This window comes from Phlebotomus argentipes, unplaced genomic scaffold (assembly GCF_947086385.1).
Source record: "Phlebotomus argentipes unplaced genomic scaffold, Phlebotomus argentipes genome assembly contig_15, whole genome shotgun sequence".
NCBI classification, from domain to species: domain Eukaryota; kingdom Metazoa; phylum Arthropoda; class Insecta; order Diptera; family Psychodidae; genus Phlebotomus; species Phlebotomus argentipes.
Genome location: NW_026776181.1, coordinates 9658249 through 9684144, shown reverse-complemented (window position 1 = coordinate 9684144; position 25896 = coordinate 9658249). Strand labels below are relative to the sequence as shown.

The following is a 25896-nucleotide window of genomic DNA, read 5'->3' as shown; positions in this document are numbered from 1 at the left end:
GTTATTCTTCCTCGGGAATTAAACGTCGAAACAGATGGAAATTGTAGAGGATTATCCCAAATAATGTGCAATTAAATTTCAACACCACACACACACACACAGCACAGCACAGCGAAGGATATTACTCCAAATTTGTGTATGGCACTCAAAAGGAAGTGAGAGAAATTAGCATCTCCTGTGAAGTGGACTCGGTATGAATGAAATATTCGTCCCCTTATGAATTTGAAATGAACTTTCCAAGGCTTGAGTGGCGTTGTTGCTGACCTGATGGTAATCAGATTTAAGTTCTCAAAACCACACGTGCTTTTCACACTAAAAGCTTCTCTCCCACCCTCTCATGCTGACGCACAAGAAGTTTGAGTTGTGAAATAGTGAGGAAAAGAATACGTTTCCAGTTAAGCGATCATGAATGATTAAGAAAGCTCTCTGTTGTTTTCTCCCCCCGGAGGGAAAACTTTTCCATCTCAATGCGTTGGAAAATAAGGTGGAAAGTAAGGTAAGAACTAAAACATCCCGAAGTCAGGAATATTTTGCCCATAACTTAAGTTATTTTATGCAACTTTTCACTGGACTTTTGTAATCTCTCAACTTTCTAGTAAATTAGAAACTTTTATGCGTTGTGTGTAAATGATTTTCCTCATTACATGCAAATTTTATTTTTTATTGCCTCATCTTTCCTTGCTAAATGCAAATCGGCCCCATTAAGCAAAAGGTATAACACAAATGGGAAATATAAAATAGTGCGAATGCCGTAATGAAAGCTGGATTTCTCCCTGTAGGAGCTTTTACTCTCCACAAGTTTGTTGTGCGCTTTCAATACTCAGCTTTTCGGCTTATCATCACAATAGAGCTTTTATTGTAATGAGAATTTCTGAAGTGAGTGAAATAGCACAAAAGCTGCTCCTGCAGATCAAGAGATTTCATTGTGAGATGCACCTTCCATTTGGACAATTAATAGTCTTCCAAAATGTTTCTCATATCATATGCTTTACGCGACCTGAATGTGTATAACAATCAAATAATGCATATAACTAGGATGGAAAGGAGCCACATTGCCACAATAAGTTAATTCTAATTCATTTCCACCCTGAATATTTATCAGGGGTCGCCAAATCGTTCGCAGCGCGCAATGAGTGAAAATTACCTAACGCTGAGCATTTCGGCGAGCAAAGTGTGAATTTTTAATCAATTAAATGGCAAAGAAGGACTTTCTTGGGACGCCTCTGAAATTCTTAATGAGATTTTCCATTCAACGAGAGTGTATGTTTATATCGTGGAAATTCAATAAACTTTATGAGACTCACCCAAAAACGTCGAACAGATGTATTCGGAAATTTGATTGCCGGATCGACTGGATTCACTGAAGTGTGACAATTCCTTGTTCAGCATTCGCTTGAACTGAAATGGAAGACATTGAGAGATGTGAGCATTAATTGAAATTCTGGCAATAAAAAGAGACTTCTGTACCTTCAGTGACGCCATGTCCGAGACACTTCGGTGAGTCTGGATGGTCTCCAGTTGATCCAGACACCAGTCCAGCTCCTCCATCGTGTCATGGGCCAAGCGGACGTATGCCTCATCTCCGGGCACCAGAGGCTTCGGCAGCGGGGCATTCGTTTGGCGTTTCGATCTGCAACGGCATGGTTGGCATCACAAGAGAGAAAGGATCGACTGCAAATGATTCACTTACTTGCTCGTGTTGACATTTGTTAAATTCAGAAAATTAATCCGCACAGATCGAAGACTGGCCAGAATCTGAGCAAATGGTGTCACTATCAAATCTTCGCCATGACTGAAAGAACGAAGGAAGAGCCCATTAGTGAAATCAATGAGGCCAGTTTTCGCTCCTTCTTCTTCCTCTTCTTGAGAGTGCTGAAGAGGAATTTTATTGATCAGCCACACTCCCCCTCTCGGTTTGTAAAGCAGCCCAATTGTTGCCTCTCGTTTACTGTATCACCACCAAACATAATGTAGCAGCCAAAAGAGGGGGGCTGTTTCTTCACTCAAAGTGTATAACAAGAAAGCAAAAGTTAAATCAATCAATATTTAAAAGAAAAGCTACTCTATATTATCGTAATTTCAAACAAGGCAAAACAAGATGACATGGAGTGATTTTGTTTGGAAAATATAAGGTAAAATTGTGTGTCGCAATCTCTCTGATAAGAGGTTGTGGGAATTCTAAATTTTCAATAATTCTCTGCATTGCAATACAGCCGCTCTACGCATGATTGGTGGTGCGTGTTGGGATAATAAAAAAGAAGCCACGAAGCTGTAGAGAGGTGATAGAGAGAGATGTAATGCCAACAAACACAGAAAGCATTTGAACCAACAGAGAACATTCTAAGAAGTGTGTAACAGATGGGTGTATATTGTTGTGTATGTGACTAAAAGCCAGGATAACAAAGCTTCAAGAAAGTACAAATTGCTTCGCACGAAAAGCCAAAGCTGAAATGGAAATTTATGAGTTTCGAGACTCTCTAATTACCCAAAGAAGCTGCAAAAGAGAAATTGCTCAGAACGAGGGATATGAAAGTTTCCTCTGCGAAAGGACAAAAAGGTAATTTCGATGACAAGGAGTGTTATTGGGCAATGGATGGAGGAAGCACAACTTTTTCTCAATTCTATGAAGTAGAAAAAAAACTTGGATACAGCTTTGTATTTCCCACCGCAGCAATTCCCATCAAGATAACACCGCATTCACTGTACTGATCTTAAAAATTGATCTAAATCACATGAAATAGTTGGGAGAAAAGCGAAGGAAATCATAGGTGAACAAGGCAATTTCACACTCTTAATGAATTTAATATCACAAGAGCAATTTTTTTGTGTTCACGGAGGAAGAAAGAGTGTGTGTGTGTGGATAAATTACTTTGTTATGTGATTCACTTTTCTCTATCAGTTGCTACAAATTCTTATTTATTATGCATTTTCGTGCAGTATAATAAGACAAAGGTTCATTTACCGACGAAACATTGTGTGCGGCTCTATACATTTGCTCTTGATGTTCCCCACTTTGGCAATTTTTTTTTACTAAAACTGCATATCAAAAAATCAAAAAACTCGTTACGACGCGCCCTCAAATAAACCAACTTCAAAGAACTTCACCATCAGGAAACTTATAAAACTCATTTCATTACGTGCACTCTGAAACACTAATAGTCAATTTTTGCATCACTATTTTCTAAACGATTCAAAAAATGCATTTTTAACGAACAAAAACCCAGGAATTTTTTTCTCGAATGTGCAGAAAAAAACGCACGATGCTCTTCGCAAACAATTCTTATGATACACTGACTGCATTTCGAGGAGAATCGTAGTATTTGAGGAATTGTATCGCAACAATTATCATTGATAATATAATCGTTGTCTGGTGCGCTTCAATACAATATACATAGAATTTCCCTCGCAATTTCAACAGACTAACAAGTGAGTCTGTGTAAGAATAAACTATCAATACACATCAAAATATTAAGGATATAACAATAATTTAATTCGAAATATATGAAAAATTCACAACCGTACAATATTTATGGCGTTTTTGGACAAATTCGCTTCTCAAATTCATTTTTATTTACTTCAAAGGAAGAAGAAAGAGAGAGATTTTTCAATGTGTGTGATAAAATGTAGGAAAACAATGAGGCATTTAAACAGCAACTAATAGAACAAATCATTCTTCAATACCTATACATTCATACATATATAGAAAAAAATAAAACGCATACAGAGCAAGAACCCAATAGATTGGGTTACAGAGAGATAGGAAAAGCTCAAAAACAATTAAACGTTCTATCAAATTTATTGGATCCGTTCCTATATATTCCGTCTATTTCATGTGGTGCAATTTTTCTCTGGCATGTTTTTGCTGTTTAGCTGTTACACAATGCAACGGAAAGCTTTTTTCAAAGTACATAATATACGAATAAATATCGGTGCGTCGGAGTCTGTGGAAATGATTTGAAACTGTGTTCAGAGGCGTGAATTGGAGAACAAAGTGTAGAAAAGGTGAAAAGAATCACGCTACAAAATTTTTTCTAAAAATCTCTCAGCCGACTGATTTATATTGAATTGAAAAGAAATATCATTTTGTCGGTGTTATTGGCTAAAAATACAAATGCTAAAAAACGAAAAAATATATATCTTTGTGTGTTGCAAAAAAGCAGATCTCGATTACAAAGAAACAAAAATGTACGTGAACAGATATGTTGTGTGCAGATGTAATGTGAGAACTTATATAAGGAGCAGAAAACCAAGATATTCATATTTGAATTTAGTGAAAATGAAAAAGTTCACAAAAAAAAACTTCTAATTAATTAGCTCTTATTGCTGTACAAGTCATTGTTTTAGGAGAATTCTTATTCAATTGAGCATAAACAAGAAACGCAATGGAAAAATAATGTGAGATGAAATCAAAATCAAAATACGTACGCTCTTTCCATTAAAACTGGCGGCTCTGTTTCTTTGAACCTGAAATTATATATCGTGTCTTGTCTTAATGTTCAATTCCATGTTTTCTTCCCTTCAACTACAAAAACATTAGTACTGTCTTTTAGGAGAAAAATTTTGGCGTCGCCAATTTCGTTCTCTATCCACTGGTTTTATGCTTACGGCGTCATATGCATGATACTTCTGCATATGAAACTCAATAGTAGAGTGTGAAAATATGTTAAGAAGGTACACACAAGTATAAAAAGGATGGTATTTTGAAGCATTGACTGTGGATTGCGTATAATGTATTTTATCACGTTTTCCACTCGATACATCTAACAGCATTTTATAAGGAGTACACAAAGTGTTAAGATTTACACTTTAGAAGGAAAAGAGACTATAGCACTTCCCCTACACGAAAGCTCATGGACAAAGCTTGAAAAGAGAGTTTCATAAAGAGAGAGTATCTGTCCACCACTTTTTCTACACGGCTATTGAGGTTTGCATTATATTTCCTACATGGGCAGGATGGAAGTAATGAGAGAAGGTATTAAAAGATTGTTAGGGGAGCTTTGTCTCTCTTGTCCCTATGTGGGCAGAAAAGTACCCACAAAGTGGCGGAGAAATATGAATCCAGAGTGTCTCTGTGGAACCGGTGTGGAAGATTATTTTTAATTACATCACGTCCACAAATATTTGTTCCGTCCTTATTATTTTTAAAAAATCTCATCTCCGTCATTTTTCAACTATTCTTCTGGAAAAGCTCTTTTTTTTTATATGTATAGCACACAAATATATTTGGTAAAGTGCCTTACCTCTCGCTCGCAATGCTGGAATTGCGCGACATGGATTTCGGTGACATCTCAAAGTCTGAATCGGATCGATACAGGAAGGATTCACGTCGCTGTGGTAAATTCTGCAGGACGAGTCCTGCACTTGGTGATCCACCCTCCAGGGGTGATCGTGCGCCCTGACCATTCTCCACATCGAAACTGCAAAGACAAACAGGACAGAATGACAATAAGCGGAAGTTGCACATGAATATGCTCACAATGGCGTGTTTTCCATCAATTTCGAATTTATTGAGGTAATTGCATTTCTGCATTATTCGAGAAGCTAATCAATCTCATTCTTATCGCTGTCCTCCTTTTCCCAATCTCCACCACCACCGCGCCCCATGCCAATAACAGTGTGGGGGCAATAACAATGGGAGAGTTCATTTCCCCCTCATCGAAGAGTCAAACCACAAAGAATCCCTCTACGTCATCTCATTCACCGCACAAAGTACACATTATGAGACCGAATGTTATCGATCAGGAAGTTTTAGACAGGGAGCAGGGCAGAAAAGAAACAAGACACATTTCACAATGCTGATGGAAACTGGATAGGTATTATTTGAAATTGGGTGAAATTGATGGGAAAAAAGTCGATTGTTTTGTTGATATTCAGAGAAAATAAGGATGAATATTGTCTCAAACACACAATTTCCTTCTTTGACTAATTTATCTGACAATCAGTAAGCATGTACACATGTCAATATAATCCTCTGTGGTAAATTCAATTTAAATTTCCAATTAACCTGTTGAATATCAAATTAAGATGCGTCTATTGAACAGTTTCACACTACAGCAAACAATGTCAATATTTAACTTAAATTTTCCAGAAAACCTTTAAAAATCATTTTATCAGCAACACAATGCGCGACAACATTTCTTTAAAACATCTTTCTGTGCAAGGGAAATAAGGTAAATCAGAAACTGATTTGCATTACTGATTACAGAAGGAGTAAATAGACATTCGAGAAAGCACATCCAGAAAATGAGATTTCAACCGCAACGCAATCGAACACCATCCCACTGCCCATTGGAGGAAAAGCTCATTCTCGCAGGCGCTTCTCATACATTTCTATGCTTCACCGTGTACCTTCTGCATTGCTGAATATATGTATAGACGGCGTGATTCTACCTGTGCCATTTTGAGTTTGCATAGTGAATTCTATTAGTAGAATCACTGCTATATATGCATAAAGTACGGGTGAACAAATTCAAGCGAATACGTATAGAGAAATATACATTGTTTGGAATCCAAATAATGCGTAGAGATGAAAATTCAAGCACACATCTTATGCAAATAGTGAATGTGAATATTGCTTAAATAAATACAACGTGACGCTGGAGCCACAAAACCATGCATCGTTTACCAATTTCACACTCAAATTACAACTGAATACTAGCATATACCAGAAAAAAAGTGCAGGACACCGTTCGATTTACTGCGATCAAAATTGTTTTTCAGATACATTATATGCTCTACTCGCACTATATAAATAAATAAATAAATAAATAAATAAATACGCCTATGACGAGCAGCAATATAAATCAACTGTTCCAACAACCACGTGACGACTATTCGCTGCAAGATAAATGCAAATTGCAGTTAAATGCCAATTACATACGAGATATTTTATTGAGAGTGCGCAATTAATCGCGAACATCCACCACTTTTCATCTAACTCCTTCCCATCAACCACACACTATATGTATGCATAATTGGCTGGAGAAAGAGAAGCAGCAGAGCATCAATTACAAAATAGCTCTCAGCGAAGTTGGTGAGTGTCATAGGAAAACATTCGCGAATGCGAAATGGTTGGTTGATATTCAATATCCGCTATATTTCTTCGAATACTGCGCTTGATTCTGTGAAAATAGGGCTCTTTCAGAATCAATCAACAGTGCTATTGGAAAGCTATTACACGCTTTTCCACTATGTGAAAAGGGGAGAAAATAAAGTATTGAATCATTTTGCAGCTGAGCCACACAGAAAACGATGAAAATATTTTGAAAATGTATTTTCACTTCTACGACATTTTCACATATAAAATATTTTTATACCACAGCAGGGAACTTTTCAATTACTTCGTAAATACAAAGCTTTGACTACAGATAGTATATGGTATAAAATGGAAATTAAATTTCGACTGATGATAACTATTGTCATTGTCAATGCTTTCCTCCATTCTCCAAAACTGCAAAATAATTCGCTATGCTATGTACAATATTTTTACTTATAAATGAAACAGCAATTTATTGTTTAAAACTCTCTATTTCACTGTAAGAACGCAAGTAGGAGTTTTCTTTTGGGTATGTGCAGCTTGTGCACATGATATGTGTGAGAAGTGTGGAAATCTATGCAGTAAGTCAGTACCTTCCGGTGGTGCGACGGCGCCCACCAGGCGCCGCCACGGTGCGCGGTCCGTATCGCCGGATACGTCCGCTGGAGCGTCGGTTGCCCACAACGCGGGCGCCCTCGGAGCTGCGACGCCCATCGGGCGGCAGAAGTACCTCCGAGGCCCCGCTCGTGGAGACCGTGGATGCCGTAGAGTCCCCGCGTCGCGAGAAGGACAGCGTTGCCCCGCTGGCCGTCGTGACGGTGGAGTCGCTACGCGAGAACTGCGTGTCGGACGTCGTGCTTTGCTGACGCAACGTCCGGCCAGTGGTCACGGATGACTGACGTCGCGCCGCCGTCTGGCCACTCGGTGCCGTAGACAGCGACGATGAGGAAGACGTCGTGTCGGCCACAGGACTGCAGTTGGCCGCCAAGGCCGCGGTGGGTGACTGTGGCATGTCAATGGGGGGCAGCATGGCCCCGCGGGCCTCGCGTCTCACACCTAATCGACCCAATGCGCGCACCAGAGCAAATAGTACGAAGAACGTTGCAATCATATCACAGCCACATCCTTTGGAATTGTTCCACTTAATTCGCCACAGAGGTTTTGCAGACACACTTCTGTCGCGAGAGTCTCTTATCACTTATCCTTCTGTCTTCTTTTGTGCAGTCACGTCAAGAAAAATCGACTCCTCTCAAAGGTCTTTTGATCTCTATATGAGAGATACACTTTCAATGTATTCAGTTGCATTTTTTGACTTGTTATTTCACACATGTCAAGCGACTGTGCTGATAAGAAAAACTGTAGTTTCGAACTTGTTAGCAATTTGGAGGATTTGCCCTCTGAACTCACTCCCCTTTACCGATTGAGTGGGTGGAAATGCATTCCCACACTCTAACTGCGCCATTCAATGGAGATATTCCATTTCGTTGTACGATGAAGAAACCAATGAATATAAATTTCACACTTGATTGCTTTCTCACCCGCAACACAGGGTGTATGAAGTGGAATACCCTGAAGTGCGTGGTTAGAGAGCGAGGTGATTTTGCTTCAATGCATTTCGGGTTCAGTGCTTCTTTGAGTGATCATAAAAGCTCATCAAATGCAATATTCAGAGCATCTTGAGACAATATCGTAGAATTACTCGCCATCTCTGGACTTAATAAGGAAGAAACGTACCTCTCATACCCAGAATTCCCACATAATCTCATCTACGTTCAGCAAACTTCGTCATCCAGTAAAAAATCTATAGCAATTTCATTTCATTGCAATTTATCCAAGTTTCTTGGCTCTTGATTTTGATTAAGAATTCCCAGTTATTACAGAAATGTGTGCTTATGTAATTGACATGATTCACGGAATTTCCCTAACAGATGAACACCCTTAAATTTAACCTCTCTCTCTCTCTCTCTCACACCCCGATACCAAAGGGAATGTGCTCCGTGGGGATATTCTCATTGTGCTGCTGAGCATATTTATTGGTATGCAACCCGCTAGGCGTTGCTATCCTTTGCACGCATTCGACGAAATATATTTATGGTAGCCATGTATGAATTTGACGTCACCAGAGATTTAATATCAAATCAGATGATAACTCGAGTGTATAAATTTGTCGCTTGTTGGAATTTGATACACGTCGCTGGATATGGGTTCATCGGCAATATATCTCTGCCTATGAATGATTAGGAGGAACGCTGAGACGAGTGGAAAAAATACAAATTTATAGCAATTCCAAAAAATATGCCAGAAAAGCGCACACGCTCGAATTAACTCTCAAATATGCAAAATTCAATTTTTACACAGTCAAAGTGGATTTTATTAATTCGCTCTCAATGCAAATGGTAGTTTCAGAATTTTTAAATCATTTAATAGCGCTTCGAATCAATAGCGATTAGCAGAATTGGCAACAGGTTGGATAAAAAGTACATGGAACTCTTTATTGTCATTCATTACGTTTGTATGAGAGCCGGTATTCAAATATAATTTCTTTCCTCTGTAAATACGTTAAATATTTTATGCGAAGAAACGAAATTTTTCGGGAAACCCCAAAAAAATGCAAATTAAATAAGATTCATTAGCCAAAATGGATAGGCAACAGACATAAAAGCCTTTTCTGTTTGGGGAATGTTCCCAAAAAAAAATTCGTTCACAACAAGAAGAGAAAAACGCAATACAATTTGAAGATAGGACAGAGAATTCAATTTAAACTGAATACACCTCCATTACACGTTTTCAGCATTTATATATTTTTCCCGCGACGCAATGAAGAATGTGCAAAAGACGGAGGCTAAAGGGTTGAACAGAGTGTATGGATATGGAATTGAACCCAAAAGAGCTCACATAAACTCCGTTCGTGTCTCACGTGGAAAATTTATTCATCAATTTCTATGGCTTTCGAAAAAAAGATGACAGAATTGCAGGGAAATTCCCATTTTCATCACACAAATGTTACGTCTGTCCAAGGCATTGTGCGGAAAATCGATCGTACATGGAGGAACCACTTGTAGACTCCTCGAGAACCAGACGCATTATTTGGGAGTTCTTCTCGTGGAAATTGAAAATTCTACACTCACAGCAAGTGTGAGCTTTGTGGATAAGTGTCTGGACGATAATAATCAATAACCAAACGGAATAAGAATAGGATACTAGGAATATCCTTTACCTTACTCACAAGGAAGCCCAATTGAATCTGGGATTGTGACTTTTGGGGGTGAAATGAGCAATTTCCGGTCAACCGGAGAATAATCGAGTGAGTCAGTCAGTATTGAGAGCCAATACACTGCCTCAATATTCGTCAATTTGTCATTGGCACTCTCGTAACGCTTGAATGTAAATTGCTCAATTGAGTCACACAACATCGATAAGAGAGACCCTCGTGAACACTTCGATAGCACTTCTCAACAGGAGGGAAAACATGCTGAGCTGGACAAAACAAGCACCCAAAAATTCCAGGTGAGTGAAATTCATGAGAGAATACATATTTTTTAATAGTCAGCAAATTACAGTACATATTTTGCACTTTCCATGTGAACACTTGAGTAAACAATTTTATTGGGGTCTTGCTCAAAAGTCACAACTTTTAACCGCGTTTCGTCATTATCAATCATAGATAACAGAGAAAATTGTGGGTTGCGTTATATTTTTCGAAAATCACCATGAAATATCCAATATTTTTTTGAATTTACACAATTCGCATGTACTTTATATGCCACACATGTTGTGCAGAGTGTTTTTTAACACTTGAAGCGTATTTAATGAAATCAAATGGTTTTTCCACTACATGCAATTGAGCACATTTCCTCCAGGGATATTTTTAATGGAACATTTTGCTTTCTACTCCCTGTCTCCCATCTATCTCACACCTTGTCATGTTCCTGGTGACTTTCATGGCATTTCAATTTCATTCATGCAAAAAGCATAAATACGTATTAAAAAGCTAGAGGGAGAGCTGAGGATAAATTGGGGACTGTGTCATTTTAAATGTCGGACGTTAAAAAGCTGCTCCTCAACCTCGCAATAAGTCCCAAGTTAGGGATTCAAATTGTGCCACAGACGGAAAAAATATAGCCTTGGGGTTGTTTCAACCGTATTACAGCGTCAACCATCAAACCAAACCACTCCTTGACTACCCCAACGGTATAATAAAAATGGTGCGCTTTAGACAGCCTTTGGAAGGGGGTGAAAAGTGTGTATTTGAGTACTTTCTTAAGCGGTTGCGAGATACGCACTTGTAAGACAACACTCTTGGGATTTTCTCTGACTTAGCGAGTCATTTTGCACCTCAACTGGGGGTGAAATTGGAGAAAAATCACAAAATTTCAGCCACGTCTAAGTCCATATAGCCTGGTTGCTAAAACAACAAACGGCAAATGTAGAGAAGGACAAGTGGTGCCCTTTTCTGTAAAGTTCGAAAAATCGATTGATTATGACTCTGCCTTTGGGCGTGTCAAAGTCATAAAATTCTCATGCGTTAAATAAAAATTGACACCCAAAATATTTACCACCCAGAGAGGCAATATATTCTTTCCATTCCGCAAATACCACCAGAAAGGGTGAAAACGGAGAAGAGAAAAATGTATATGTGACTGCGAAAAGAGATATAATTTGTCCTTCAATGAAGAAAACTTGAGAGAATAATAACACTTCACTGTCATGCTGTTTCTGTGAAGAATCTGCATTTCACCCTGGTCGTACATCTAATCCAGTATTCCATTAACCCAATACAGCCATGTTTCACTGTACTGAGAAAATGTGGAAAATTCCAAGCAGATATGAGAGTCTTGAGTGCGTTTGTTAACAGGTTAAGAGAGAAGCGCCGAATTACCACCTCTTGTGCGATTTTCGTTCTTCTTCTTTTGTTCTGATCTTACGCATAAAAAACAGCACGAAAATGAGAAAGCAAAATTAATTAGACCTGAGGGGAACAGGTGTGAGGATTTTCAATGCGCCTCTCCTAAATTGAATGAGGAATAAAGCATATACTGTTAAAGTTTCGAGAATACTTGCGTCCTTGCGAAGAGGCCATTATCTCAATTTAGAAAGCTTTCAAATAATTGGATCTCAATAGACACTTTCGTAATACTTTGTGCTCTCATTATGACATACAAGCAGAAATGAGATGAAACGGGAAAATCACCCGATTATGATCAGCACATCAGCTGCTTTTCACTAGCAACTGCTGAATTGAATTATCTTCTGATTATATTGCAGTTAAGTCATATCACAGAATGCCAGAAGAATATCTTTCATCTCCATAAAATGCTGCTGTGAGTTTGGGTGTGTTTGTGTGTGTGTGTGTGTTTTGTGTGCAGTAGAAAAACATTATGGAAATTAAGACATAAATTTATAATAAGTTTGACTGCATTTGCAGAACAGCATGAAAGTTTAGGTGTGTCGTTGGGATTTCTGACATGATAATATTGTTAGGAAAGTGGGATGCTTATTTCCGTAGTTTTAAGGAAATGCCTTCACATAAAGTCACGCTTTTAGTGAGCGTCTAGAGTGCTATTTTGATGTAATAACACGAGAACCTCATGCGAAAGACCATTTGGGGGATTGTTGTTGCATGCAAAGACCCCGTAAGTCTCGTCTGGTGTCTCCAGTGGAGCGGAAAGGGTGAGTTCTCTTGCGCAAACACCATACATTTGCTGCAGTCTTCGTTCTCCATTATTGGAATTAGACTCAGTGTCGAATATGGGTATTATGGGTAATGCTATTCCTTGTTCTTGGCTATTGCAATAGGTGGTAATCTTACATACATTCGCGTGAGTATGTGTATGTGAGCGCTAAGAAATGCAACGAAATTATTGCACTTGCATAAAGCTATTTACACAAGTCAAATGATGTCGACGATACATTGAAAGTGACTCTCAGATAGCAATTATTTAGCACAGTCTCAGCGGATCTCATTTTTCTCCTGTCCACTTCCAACTTCTTTCTCTTCACTTTGTCATCAGCACTGACCAGGTGATTCAATTAGAGCCACCATCGCTCAGTTCAGGTATTAATTATATACGGAAATTTATCTTTCTCTCCATCTCACTGTCACACTTTTGATGCTCAGCAGATGAGAATTCACTCACTTGTGGTAATTAATTTCTATGTCATTCAATTATTTTATCTTATTCGTCACTAGGCACACACTCACACCGCAAATGAGAGCAACATCGCATGGATGATAATCACTGGGAGGAAATCTTTGGCTCTTTCTCACTCTCTCTCTCTCTGTTTGTCTCTTCCCCTCCCTCTTGAAAAAGTTCCAACGTGTGAAGTGTGTCACCACAGTTCGATTGGTGCACTTTTTTCCACACCAAATATCTTGCACAAATATTTGGCGCGCGGCGAAAGCTCACGCGGCGCGACGCAAGTCACGCTGTGGCGTCACAGCGCGCGGGGCCATCTTGGACGAGAGATCTCACGGCAGAAAGGGCACCCGGCGACGGCGATGGGCAAGAGTCGCGACGCGTGCCATGCAAAAGTCCACCTTTGAGTCCCGTGACGTCACTACGCGCGTGCAATTCAGCAGCCGCACCGACGGACGATCGACTCTCGGTAGCGCTACACAGGAGAATACGCGGTCAACTGATGACTACACTCTCTGTGCGGCTCTCACGAACCGTCAAACTCTCGCAGGGCTTTTGCACACACACTCGCCGAGCTTTCTTCCCTCTCAATCGGCCGCCGCCGCCGCGCTCTCCAAAGTCACACCATAGAAAAGCGGAGGAGAGCGCGAGAGAGCCCCAAGAAGTCTTCCAAGGGAGTGTGGAAATTAACCTGGGAATTTCATGTTACATTGCAAAACTCATTTGACGTCACAGCCGTCATGTCGCACAAACATGTGATACGACACCAGAGCAGTCACTCTGGCTACTATCAGGCTGTCGAGCCTCGAAAGTCCGACATGTTGAAAGCTAAGTCACACATTCTCAGGTCTCTTTTTTGCAATATACTTTCATCACTCTGAATCACAGTCTAGAATTGGGCAAAAGCATCACAATTTAACACCATTCAACCTCTGCAAAGGTGACAGAACAGGCAGAAAGATTATGCTGTCCACTCACTGTGGAGTGTCTTCAATCAAAACTAGAGTACAATTTCACGAATCATATGAAGCGCAATAAAAATACATTTATATCAGTTACACTCACACACGCTCGCGTCATTTCTCCTCTCAGCTCGCCACACACGAAATGCTCAAAACGCTACATTAAAAATAGATTGTGAGAGAGCTCGTGATGTATGAGAGCGAGACGGCACGAGGAGTGTACGTTTTTCCCCCACGTTGTGCGAAAGAGAGAGGGGAAATTGCCGAGTGATAAGAGAATGCGTCAGACAGTTTACAGAGAGCTCTGTCTGAGATTACCTTTCAAGTAGTTCAAGTTTTCTTCGCGTTCAGCGTGTAGAGAGGAAATAGTCATGAGAGCGCGTGAGAATGTGCACTGTGTGTGCTTCTCAAACACCAGTTGCCACTCAATTCCTCTCGGATTCTCTCTATTTCTCCGTGCGCGAGAGAGGCGGAATCAATTGTGCACTTTTATTGTACAACTCTGGAAAAAGACCGAATTTTTCGAGCTTCACTCTCACAGAGCACTGGGTTTGAAAATAACCAGAAAGGGGAAAGGTGAAAGCTCACGACGAGCTTTCGATTCTCCCTGCGCACATTCGACAGTTTAGAATGTGACATGCTGTAAGCTCACAGGCCATCAGACAGTCTTCTCTCTCGCACAAACAAGACCGTTTAGGGGTCTCCTCCCCTTTTGGCCAAGCTATATAGAATCGAAGGGAAATTACATATATATTTCCCATTTTTCTCCAATTCACCAAACCACACGCACAAAAACATATACACGATGTGTAAGCATTTGTATGAAAAGCCTATCAAATTGTGGGGAAAATTATAAAAATCTATTTTATTGCTATATTTCGTGATATTGTCGCTTTATGTACACAATTCATGATTTTTCTACCCTTTTTATTCTCTCGTGCGGTTAGGGAAAATAGGAAAACAACACCTCTTCAGTGAAAGTAAACATCTTACTTTATTTACAAAATCAATTAAAATCATTTTGGCTGCTTTGCACTCTGGCAGTAAAAGTGAATGAAATTTGAAAATTGACACAAGTCTAATCAAAGTGATGCGGGGAAGCCCATAAAAAGACAAATCTAAATTGAATTAAGCGAAAATCTTGCGCGATTAAGGTGAAGGGAATGAAAGGTGACGCATATTCATCAATCATTGATAACAGCTTCTTCAGCGGACGCATTTAATTAAAAATAGATTTAATTGCGATATGACGTCGCAACTCCAAAACACCGAAGAAATCTCACATTTTGTGAATTAAAACGAAATTTATGGATTTAAATGGGAATTCCCAATTTAGTAGCCTCAACATGCATCAATGGACTTCCATCGGGCGAAGCTGTTGCTGAAGGATTCATGTTGATGAAAGACACTTAAGAATTTTGAAAGTCTCGGAAGGGTGCAATTAAGAAAGTTATCCAATTGAAAAGGATCTCTCTGGATATCTGTGAACTTTCAGCAAAAATACTTTTCTCTGTTCACTTTAATACTGGCTTTTGGAATTCCCTTTGGCGTTCTCAAACGGGAAATCTCAATTGGTTTAGAAATGTAATTTCATTCATTCCTCCCCACTAATCAATTAACTGGCTGGAAAACGAAATTGATTTTCACCAAGACGCACAAAACAATAGAAATAACATATCGCTCATGCGAAATCGCAGAGGCACATTTTCCACCATTGCGTGTCTCTGTAATTTCGGAATAGCGCTGTGCATATTGGCTGCATATTTTATCATTGGGATATCATGCAAGCGATTGGTGAAGGGTAATATAACCAGCAGAATTAATTATTCCTGTGCTTTTGATGAGAGCAGCGCGGAGGGTAAATTAATTTCGATAAACTTTAAAGGTTTCAATTTGAGTCACAATCACTGTTCAGGTGAAAATGAAGCGTCAAAAACACATGCTATACCTATCAACATGCGGAATACAGCTTTATTGAATACAACCAGTGAAATGTAATTTTATTATTAAATTTTGTGTTAAATTCATCTGCTGTGTTTCACATTTCCTAAAAACCCCCCATTAAAAGCGCAGTGATATGTATGATTAAATTTTCCCACATATCAAATATCCCAGACGCAATTTATCAGGCACATTTTCTTCTTGTGGTTTTCCGCAACCTCTGCATATGAGCAAATATAAGAGTTCTGTACTGGAAGAGACGCCGAAGTACCTTCCAAAAGCTGATTATTGAGCCACGTATTCTTAAACTTCCGCTATAACGGAGCACATATCTCATATTCCACTGGGATGAGTTGGACTGGGAGTAAGCCTAATGTACCGGATATTATCACGAATGTGGAACAGAGTCAAGGGGTGAATAAGCAGAAAATTCGGTACATATCATCGCAATGCATCACTTATGCATAATCGGAAATTATTCACATTTCTCATTATCAATTTTTCTCTATCTAAAATTAATTTCCTACATTGCAGTTCGTGTGGGAAAGTTCAACTATAAACCCCTTGAACACATAAATATCTGTAATTCCTGAGTAAATTTTTATCTTCCGCTTCATTAGATCCTCCGAAATTTGTCTGACGTGCTTAGAGCTCATCTCGTATTTTACTGGTGAAATACACAATGAAATTTTCCACACATTTTTGGAATACATGACGATAAAGTCCCCCGAAAATATGGGAAATATTTGTTAAACGTAAATTTTTGAGTCTGTCGTGTATTTTAAATTCAAATTAATTAAATCTTTCCCTCCTATTCAATTATCAACACAAATTCCTTTGCACATAGCATATAACACTGAAGACATTCCATAGGCAAAAAAAACCCCAATGGAAAGCGGTGATGAATGAAGTCTGAAGGAAGCCACAGGAAGAAGTGTTGAGGAGTCATTCAAGATTTTTTGAAGAGCTCTCTTTATGTCTTGCATTGAAACATTTTAATAGCGTCTGTGGAAGGAAAATACTTTGTTAATGGGAACTTTTACGAGCAGTGTGCCGGTATGAAAAGATTAAACTCGCATTAAAATTTAAATTAAAAAATGTAATGGTCAGAAGAGATGAAATTCTAGCATTTTCCTGCAGAGCGATCGTGAAAATCGCCCATAACCGTATGTTTTTTTTCAGTTTAATCCGCTTATCATTTTGTGCATGATTCTTCGTCTGTTGCAAATTTGCCTCCAAGCTTGTTGTTATTCTTCGGAAATTTCCCTAGAGAATTTTTCCACTGCATTTATTGTATGAAAGTATCCAAGAGCTCATTGTTGGAATACAAAACTAGAAGAGTATCAAAAGCTAACCAAGATGGACACAATAGAGTGAATTTTGGCCTTGCATTCACTTAAGCACACTTGCAGAAATCAATATACCGTGAGATTTATTCATTGCGATAAAAGCTCAGAATGTGCTATGTGAACGTTTCAATTGGATCCAGTCGGAGTGCGCTATTTTCACATGAGATCTGATGGATGCGATAGTGTGAATTTGTAGGAATAAAATCATGCAAATATTTGCGCGAATTCTCGCAAACAATCTCTGACAATTTTTTCCTACATTAAATGCGCATCATTTATTGATTCATCACGAATTCTCTTGACCCATCTGCAAATATCTAAATGTACGGTAAAATCACGTGTCAAAATTGTCCTCTGTTTTGAATTTTCTGGCCTCATTTATACACTTTTCTCGATGCCTCAAATTAACCTCCCTTTTTCGTACTCGAGTAGGTGGAAGTTTATCAAATCAATATAATGGTTGGATGCTATTGATGAATTTCACGTCAAACCACTGTTCCACAATCCATCAACATATAAACTCTTCTCCTCAGGTAAAATGGAAATTTTCCACCCACCCAGCGTGCGTCAGAAATTGAAAAGCAGGGAAATATCTTTCCCTGCTCGAGACATGCAATGTGATATGAAATCGTGGCAATTTTTGTGTGTGCTCCTCCAAATGGTTTGAGTAAAATAAATTAATTAGTGAAAATTTTCATTAGACTGGCGCTCACAACGAGTGCCTGGGGAGGATGTCTTTTGTGAAAAATTCATCAAGGGGAAAATGAAAGGAAGAACGCGCACACTTTCAAATTTTATTGTGTATAAAATTATCATCTCTCTTGTAACTCTTTCTATATTCTTTTTCACCCCCAGTCTTAATGGTTTTCACCAGATTTTCCCATATAGAAAGGTTGAGAGTTCTTATCCAACTTTTATCCACGACAAAGTGTCTTTGAAATTTCCTGAAACTCCTTCGAGCATGAATTTTGAACACACACACTTTTGGATTTGATATCTTTCTGCTCAATGTACACAATTTTCTTTTTGCGATGGTGGTAAACGTCAGTTTTTCAAATACACATAAATTGCAGGTGCGCAAAGTTCATCATAAAATTCAATTGATGCTGCTATATTAAATTTTTGTTTGAAATTTATAGTAACATCACTCTAATTCAATTATACCATAGCGGGGAAACATTTAATTTCATTTTTGTTCTCTGGTTTTGTATTTGTTTGTTTGATCTTCTAATAGGATATAAAGCAAATCCTTTTGCAATTCGTTGTCATTAGTGTGGCACTCATTAAATTTGTATACGTAATTATTATAATTCTCCGTATTTCCCTTCACTTTAATTTCCATTGTAATTCCGGAAGCTATTGTTTTGCTTGCAAAAATTTTACACACTCACATACAGGTGAACCACAGCGAAATACTTGGCGAAATATAAGCATAACGCGAACTTTGTAAAATTTTCACCTCAAATAATATGCATGCAACCCTCAGTGATGTCATGCATAAAATCCAACCGGAGCTTTTGTACGAAACTTGCACTCTTCCTCGCACCCTGAGCCAAAACTCAATGTTGGGGAAATTTTATGCTTCAGCAATTTCATCTTTGTCAAATTTCATGCATAAAGCTTGCGATGCATATGAGAATAGTTGGAATTTCGGTACATTGTACGTAACATGTATTCTCAGTGTAACTGGAGTCAAATATCACATCTCATTTGTATGACATGCAAACTTTTATCACCGAAAATGTACCATAATTTTTGAGCACATGTTCCATTTCATGGTGAATAAATTAAGTTGAGTAGCTAACACAATGCCCTATCCGTCTGTGCGTTGTATAAGTAAGAAAAACATCTCCATGAATTGTTTATTGCTCTCATCATATTGCCTGAGATGCTATTTTCATTCTGACCTGAATGGGAGCACTCTTCAGGGTGTGGGCGGGAGTGAAAATGTGTCTCAAAACCCCTGAATATTATTATACTGTTCCCTCTGGTACGCAGAGGAATTTATTATGCTCGCTCTTTGCGATTTCCTGTGTGAATACAGCAAAAAATGCCACTTAAAGATTCAAGATTTGCATTTGAAAACAGGAAATATTTTTTAGCATCATCTAAAATTTGCCAATTGTTCAGAATATTTCTTGGAAGACGTGTAAAAGCTGCCGTATTCTAATTAAGTTGTTATTCATACACTTTGTATGTCAGCTGATTGAACTATGATTTGGTGTTATTGCGTAAATTGTAAGCAATATTTTTATTAGCATCTTCAGATGACATTTGCATTGACGTGCGATTGGATAAGAAAGAGAGAGGCAACTTCTTAGAATCCTAGGTTGGTGACTATTTTTTGACATCGTACGATTGAAATAATTTTGGAAGAAAATATCACGCTCCAAATTTTGAAGTCTGTTTTCTTTGTTATCCGTTTTACGTCTCCACATTTTGAATGGAGAAAAGCAAATTCCAGATATGTATAGTGGCACTGTGTGAGTGTGAAGAAATAGAAGGCACAAGTTTAGATAGAAAATGAAGGAGAAAATTAGCAAAAAAGCCCCATTAAGGAATTCAATGAGCTCGAAAAAGAAGCATTTCTATATATACTCACGGATTCTCACATTTACCAAATTTTCCCTTCATCAAAACACGATAAATTCGCTGAAGACTGTTTAGTGATTCAATCATCTTCTCCGTCGAATTAGCATTCGTGCTCACAAGACCATGGAAAGTCTCCCCTGTTCATCCCTCAGAAGAATTCACAGCCGTGCTTCTTTGGCACCTTTTTTTTTTAATTCACATCCAGTAAATAACGGTGTTTTCGGTGAAAACTCTCCGCTTATTGGAAACAATGAACACACAAATTTCACTATTTCCCCAGTATTTCATCACTTAATTAGCAAACTAACACACAGTTAGAGGAATAGAAACGCGCTATTGGCGGAAACAATCACCATTGACCGAAAATTAAAATCACCTCAACTTAATGAGATATTGAGTGGTTCTCTTTTTCCTCGCTTTGCCAATATTCCAATATCGAGGAGGAGAGAGAAAACAACTTGAGTCTGATAAGGCCGAGAAGTGTGTAGAAACTCACGGGGGACAGAAATGGTGGAGCACAAAAAAGTCTCAAGTCACTTCACTATGATAGAGTTGTGCGTCAAGAATGTGTGAAAATGAGAAATTGACAGATTGGATGCTCGCAAATCATTCACATCCCGCCTATATTCTGTCGATCAACATGCTGGATCACATCTTCACGATCATTTGGCTCTACCCTTGGTGCCTCACCGTGTCTCGTTGATATTTCGCAGTCGGGGAAAATTGATGCTAATTTCTTTCCACATTGTTGTGAATCATACAAAACATTTAGCGCCACTGCTCGAACCCACAATTTTGCAATCCATCAATTCAATTATATTGAGTCTTTTTTTGGCCTTTTCTGTCCTGCTCGCGATTCCATCGTGACGCCAGTGGAATGACACAAATAACAATATTTTTTCCTGCACGCAGAATCCCAAACAGAAATTGTTTCACACACAAGATCAACCGTATTAATTTATTTATTCTACATTCAGCCCAAAGCGATTGACTAAATTCGTCATGAAGCGGCGTAGGAGAAATAATTTTTCCCACTATTAATAGACATTCTCGAAGAAATTCACGTTCAATGGGAAAAAAACAAGGTTTAAAGTCAAGTTCAGTCTTACCAATGTCAGCAGGTACACAGTGAGTGGATTCCACAAAGTAATCAATTTATTTAATATCCTGCACTTCCTCCCATTTCTTTTCCATCCAGAGTCCTCACTCTCTGATTACCAAATTGATTTACTGGGTGCGCGGAATTCATCACTGAATGATTCCCGAGGCCCATTTGAATTATTAATTCTAAAAAACATACTTTCACCCTGTGTGTTTTGCTGAAAAAACGTTTCGCTGAAATTTCGCAACAGTTGAATTATTGATATTGTTGTGTGTGAATGGGTTTTAAAAGAGCATTCACAGTTATTTACTGATGTATTTGAATGAAGATTTTTTGGTCAAGTACGATGTTACAAGAAAATAGTAGAATTTCAAATAGAAGCCAAGATGAAAGCGATCTTTCAACTGCATATCCCGTGTAAGGGATGAAAATCTTTGGAGCAAAAGTTTCCCGCTTATACATATAAATCATAGTAGTTCAAACATAAATTAATTCATAACGACGATTTTTCTCTCCTCGGAGGGTGGTCTTATCTTTCCTGTGCTCCAAACCACCCCTCGTTTACATTAAACAGCTCCCCGCATATCGGGGACATTACCGTGGATTTCAGGAGATCGATAAATTTAAATATTGGCATAAGTAATTGGGCAAATAAAAGTGAAACACATCGGCAATCTTACCCGAAGAGATCGGCCTCGCTTGCACCTGGTAGAACGAGTCGTGGTGAGCATGGGGAGCGATTCTGGTGGCGCTTGAGCATCTCCTGCAGGCCCGGCGGAGCGTGGATTGGGCTCAGGATAGTGAGCTTTCGATTGGGCGGCGCCAACAGTCCACCTGAGAGTGTGAGCGTGTTGCGAATGCCTGTGCCCATGGCGGACGTTGTGGACGTTTCGATGGTCTCGGCTGACTTGGAGATGAGCACGGATTGCTGTTGAAACACTTTGGACATCTCAGCAGCCGCTTGCTGCACAACACCATCGTCCATTTGCGTGGAGGCACTGCGGATGCACTTAATCGCAGGCTTGTCGATGCTCTCGCTGTGCGCAGAGGACGACCGCACAAACTGCCTCACGAACTTCTGCTGTTGTGCCGTGGCGCTGAGGAAGCCCGAGTGCATGGCCATCTCGGGTTGCTGCAGAAAGCTCTGAAACTTGGTCTTGCTGCCGCTCGCCGCACTCCCGCTCGCCGACGACTTGATGATGATCTTCTGCTCGCCGGCATTGCTGGAGGCGCCGCTCGAGGACGCACTGCTGGAACTGCTGACCTTCTGATGAAAGTGGCTCTGCTGCTGGTGCACCACAGTCATGGTGGACGTGATGCTGGACGAGGAGGATGAGGAGGATTGGAAGCTGTGGCTTCGCGACGCCTCTTGCATGAGATTCGCCGAGGAGAGCTTGGACGAGGCGAAAGCGAGTCTTTGCTCGTCCAGGGACGCATTGCGCCTGACTGAACCACTCTCGGATGCACCTTCGTCAGACATTCTGTTTGGGCTATTTCGGGTTGCGCTTCATTAGCGAGTCACTTCACTCGCCAAATAAATTCTTCCGCTTTGGCTAATTTCCTACACTTTTCACGCTAATTTTGGCTATTTTTTACTTTTGTTCCTTCCGTGCGAAAATGCAAAAGTCACACGAAGATCACTGATGAAGGAGATGTAAAATCACAATTAATATTTACATGCGGAACTTGAAGGCGTTTCCTCTCACCACTTTTGGCTCATTTCGCAAACAGTAAGTACATAATTTTCTGTGAAATGGGGAGGCAGTGAGTTGGCGAAACTTTGGCATAAATTTCAAATGAATTTTCCATGAGTGTGTTTCAAGTGCAGGAAATATTAGTTAAATATTTGTTGTATACCATCTCCGCACCCACAAAAGGAAGTTTCCTCATTATTGCTATAGAGACCCCACAAATTGCCTCTTACGCCTTTCTGTCCAAAATTACTCTCTTGCTGAAAATGCGTTCCTAATGACTCTCTCTCTCTTTCTCTTCTAAACCGCCTGTGAGATGTGCTCAAACAACCGCCACACTTTATTACTTCACGACTTTTGTCTAAGGAATTCAATTTTTCGCCAACATACAATTTAATTTACTTGCAGAAAGTTCTTTGAAAGAAAATGGATCTTACGCAAACTGGAGGGAAAGTCTATGACAACATCCAATGCCAGATTTTTCTCGTTTCCTGCAATTTCTTCGAGCGTGATAAGCGAATGAAATTTCAGCACTTTTAGACTATTTGCAAAAGTCCCGTAGGATTCAGAAAGTGCACCTGCTTGTATAAAGTTCTTTCGTTCGAAAAACTCTCTCCATCAACAAATGTTATATAGAAGATAAAAAGCTCTTTGGAAATTCTTCCCCTCAAGAATGAGAATGATGCACGATGAGTGAGAAGTTGAGAAGAGTTCTCAGTCAGAGACTTTTCTACATAGATAGCACAAATGTTTGTGACTTTAAGTCTCAGATATGCCCACTCTTCCATGTCGTGCACAATGGAAAGCCACTGGCTTGAATAGCTTCACGAGAGATGATTCTGGGGAGATAATGCATCAATTAAAGTTTAACAAAGCACATCGAGGGCTTTAAGCTTTAGTCTCAGTGGAAAAAAGTCTGAAAGACTCGTTTAATTCTCTTCGATTTCAACTCTTGTTGTGCTTCAGTCTGTGCGAAGGTGAATTTTGCAGCAAAAAATGTACAAACATCATAAAATATTATATTTGTTTAATATTGTTTTTCAAGGAATAAAATATTTCATTCATGGATTCTTTTATTTTTTTCAAACCTTCTCAAGCAAATATGTATGTACAGCTATAATTTTGTCCATGAATATATTATTCATGAATTTCAAAAGCCAAGAGTAAGCACACCTTGTTTACGACACGGATGCTGGGAAAATGACTAGCACTTCAAGCAGGATGATGAGTTCTGCATTAAATATCCATCAATTGCATGCATTTCATATGGATGATTAAAAAGTGTTCAAGACATAGAGCGGATGCAATAGAGGATAATGTAATTGCTTTTTGCTCAGCATATACTAAAATATAAATACCGATCCAAGTCAACGTGACACGCAAAATCTACTATTTCCAGAATATTTTCTAGACAAAATAAAATGATTGAGATTTGATTTGAAATATTCCAGCATGTAAGCGAGCAGCTTACCTAGTAATATTCTCGTTTTTATTCATTTGAAAAGTCCACCAGCCCATGGGCGAATGTTTCAACAGCAGAAACAAGACAGAAAGGCAGGTAAAGAAAGCCTCCTTTCTCTTCATTATACACGGCACAGACACAAAAAGGAGCTCTGTAATGCTTCAATGAAATTTTTCCCTTCATAGAGAGAGATCTTATTTATGCTTTTGCTCTTCAACCCCACGACGATTGTGGGTATGATCGCCAGGAGGCAAATCCAAGCGCAAAAGGAGCCCACGACAACCTTTTTCCCCCATTCAACCCCCAACACGCGTTTCCCCATGGATGAATAACTGAGAATGAAAAATAAATTTATCTCGCATTGCAAAAGCTCGCAGGTTGAAAACGCACTTTCGCTCCTTCAGTGAAAATGCGGACGGGCGCAAAAAATGTGCGAAAGAAGAGTGCCATTTATCATTCACCGCCACACTTCTTGTGGAGCTTTCAACGGTTTTTCACACGCCAGCAGGTTGGAAGTAGGTCAATCTACCCACAAGCCGTGTGTCCTAAGTGAAAGTTTTCCTGGGCACAATGACAAGATTGAAACAGATTTTGGGGATGAATTGCTTGGCACCGAGCAGAGATTTATACAATTTATTATATATCCACGCATGTGTTCATGGCATAAAAGTGAAGCATCCTATTCATCTCGAATGGTTTCACCCATCATTTAATGCACAATCCCGATGGCTTTCCCATCTCATATCCCATGACGTGGGCGTGGGTGAGAGACGCAGGTAAATTTTCTTTTCCCAGCCATTTCCCCCAAGTGATTTCGCCTTGTCCGGCCCACTTAATGTCATAGTTTCTTCTGCCCACCTGCCAGGATAAGCCACTCAGCGTCTGTAAGTAGACGATTCACAATCTCAAGACCTTTGCTTTAGCAATTTTTCTTAACCACACACTTGGTCATGTTATTATTTCGTTCGTGAGGTTCTGCGCATAAAAAGGAAGTCATGTCAAATGAGAGGAAATTCGAATAAACTCCGCATTTCAGCCCCTTCTTCCGTTCATCAATGTCCCAACGTTTTCCTCTGTAGTCTCGCTCTCTTTTTTTTCTCTATCGATTGTGTAACTTGTGTGTCATAGGAAAGAAATTATGTTACAGAACGCAATTGAAATTCCTAGATAAACCACGCGTGTGGAAATAGTATATGGTTTTATCCTGAGTAAATCTTAGAGGAAACAAATACGACAAGGGTCATATCTTCCTTTGATGCCCTAATGGAAAGTCACAGTGTGCTTCAAGTAAGTATAAAGGCGTGATAAATCTACCAACTTCCTTCCCAGGAAGGTAGGGAGCCGGAATGACGTAGGTTCACCGCCTCCTGGACCAACCTTTTACGACTGCTCCACTTCTTTCCGCATGGACAACACACTCGTGATTAATTGGATGGCAAATTTCATTTTTGCCCGACTCTGTCTCGATGTGAGAGGGTAATTAGCACAGACTTTAGAGCTGCTGAAGTCGCAATTCATCATACATTTGTGATGTCACATTTAACATCAATTAATTGATGATTTGACGGAAAACCTCTGACTGCAACAAGTTTTGAGGTTTCTCTGTAGCCTTTTTTTCTCTATG

The 25896-nt window shown here is 39.3% G+C and overlaps 1 protein-coding gene across 6 annotated transcripts in view; it reads right to left on the bottom strand.

Moving 5' to 3' along the window:
- LOC132263342 (cAMP-specific 3',5'-cyclic phosphodiesterase) overlaps nt 1-25896 on the bottom strand; it is a 77765-nt gene that overhangs the window by 8894 nt on the left and 42975 nt on the right. The window contains exons 2-7 of one of the 6 annotated variants that reach the window (XM_059763056.1): nt 21800-22759; nt 5241-5417; nt 4426-4464; nt 1691-1792; nt 1468-1630; nt 1305-1398 (exon numbers count right to left, since the gene is read on the bottom strand). In XM_059763056.1, coding sequence (XP_059619039.1) covers nt 1305-1398; nt 1468-1630; nt 1691-1792; nt 4426-4464; nt 5241-5417; nt 21800-22599 — 1375 coding nt within the window. In that variant the 5' untranslated portion in view covers nt 22600-22759. Of the gene's footprint in view, nt 1-1304; nt 1399-1467; nt 1631-1690; nt 1793-2962; nt 3445-4425; nt 4465-5240; nt 5418-7629; nt 7952-21799; nt 22760-25896 lie in introns of those variants that run through there. The other 5 variants (XM_059763061.1, XM_059763058.1, XM_059763057.1 and 2 more) reach the window with 5 other exon arrangements.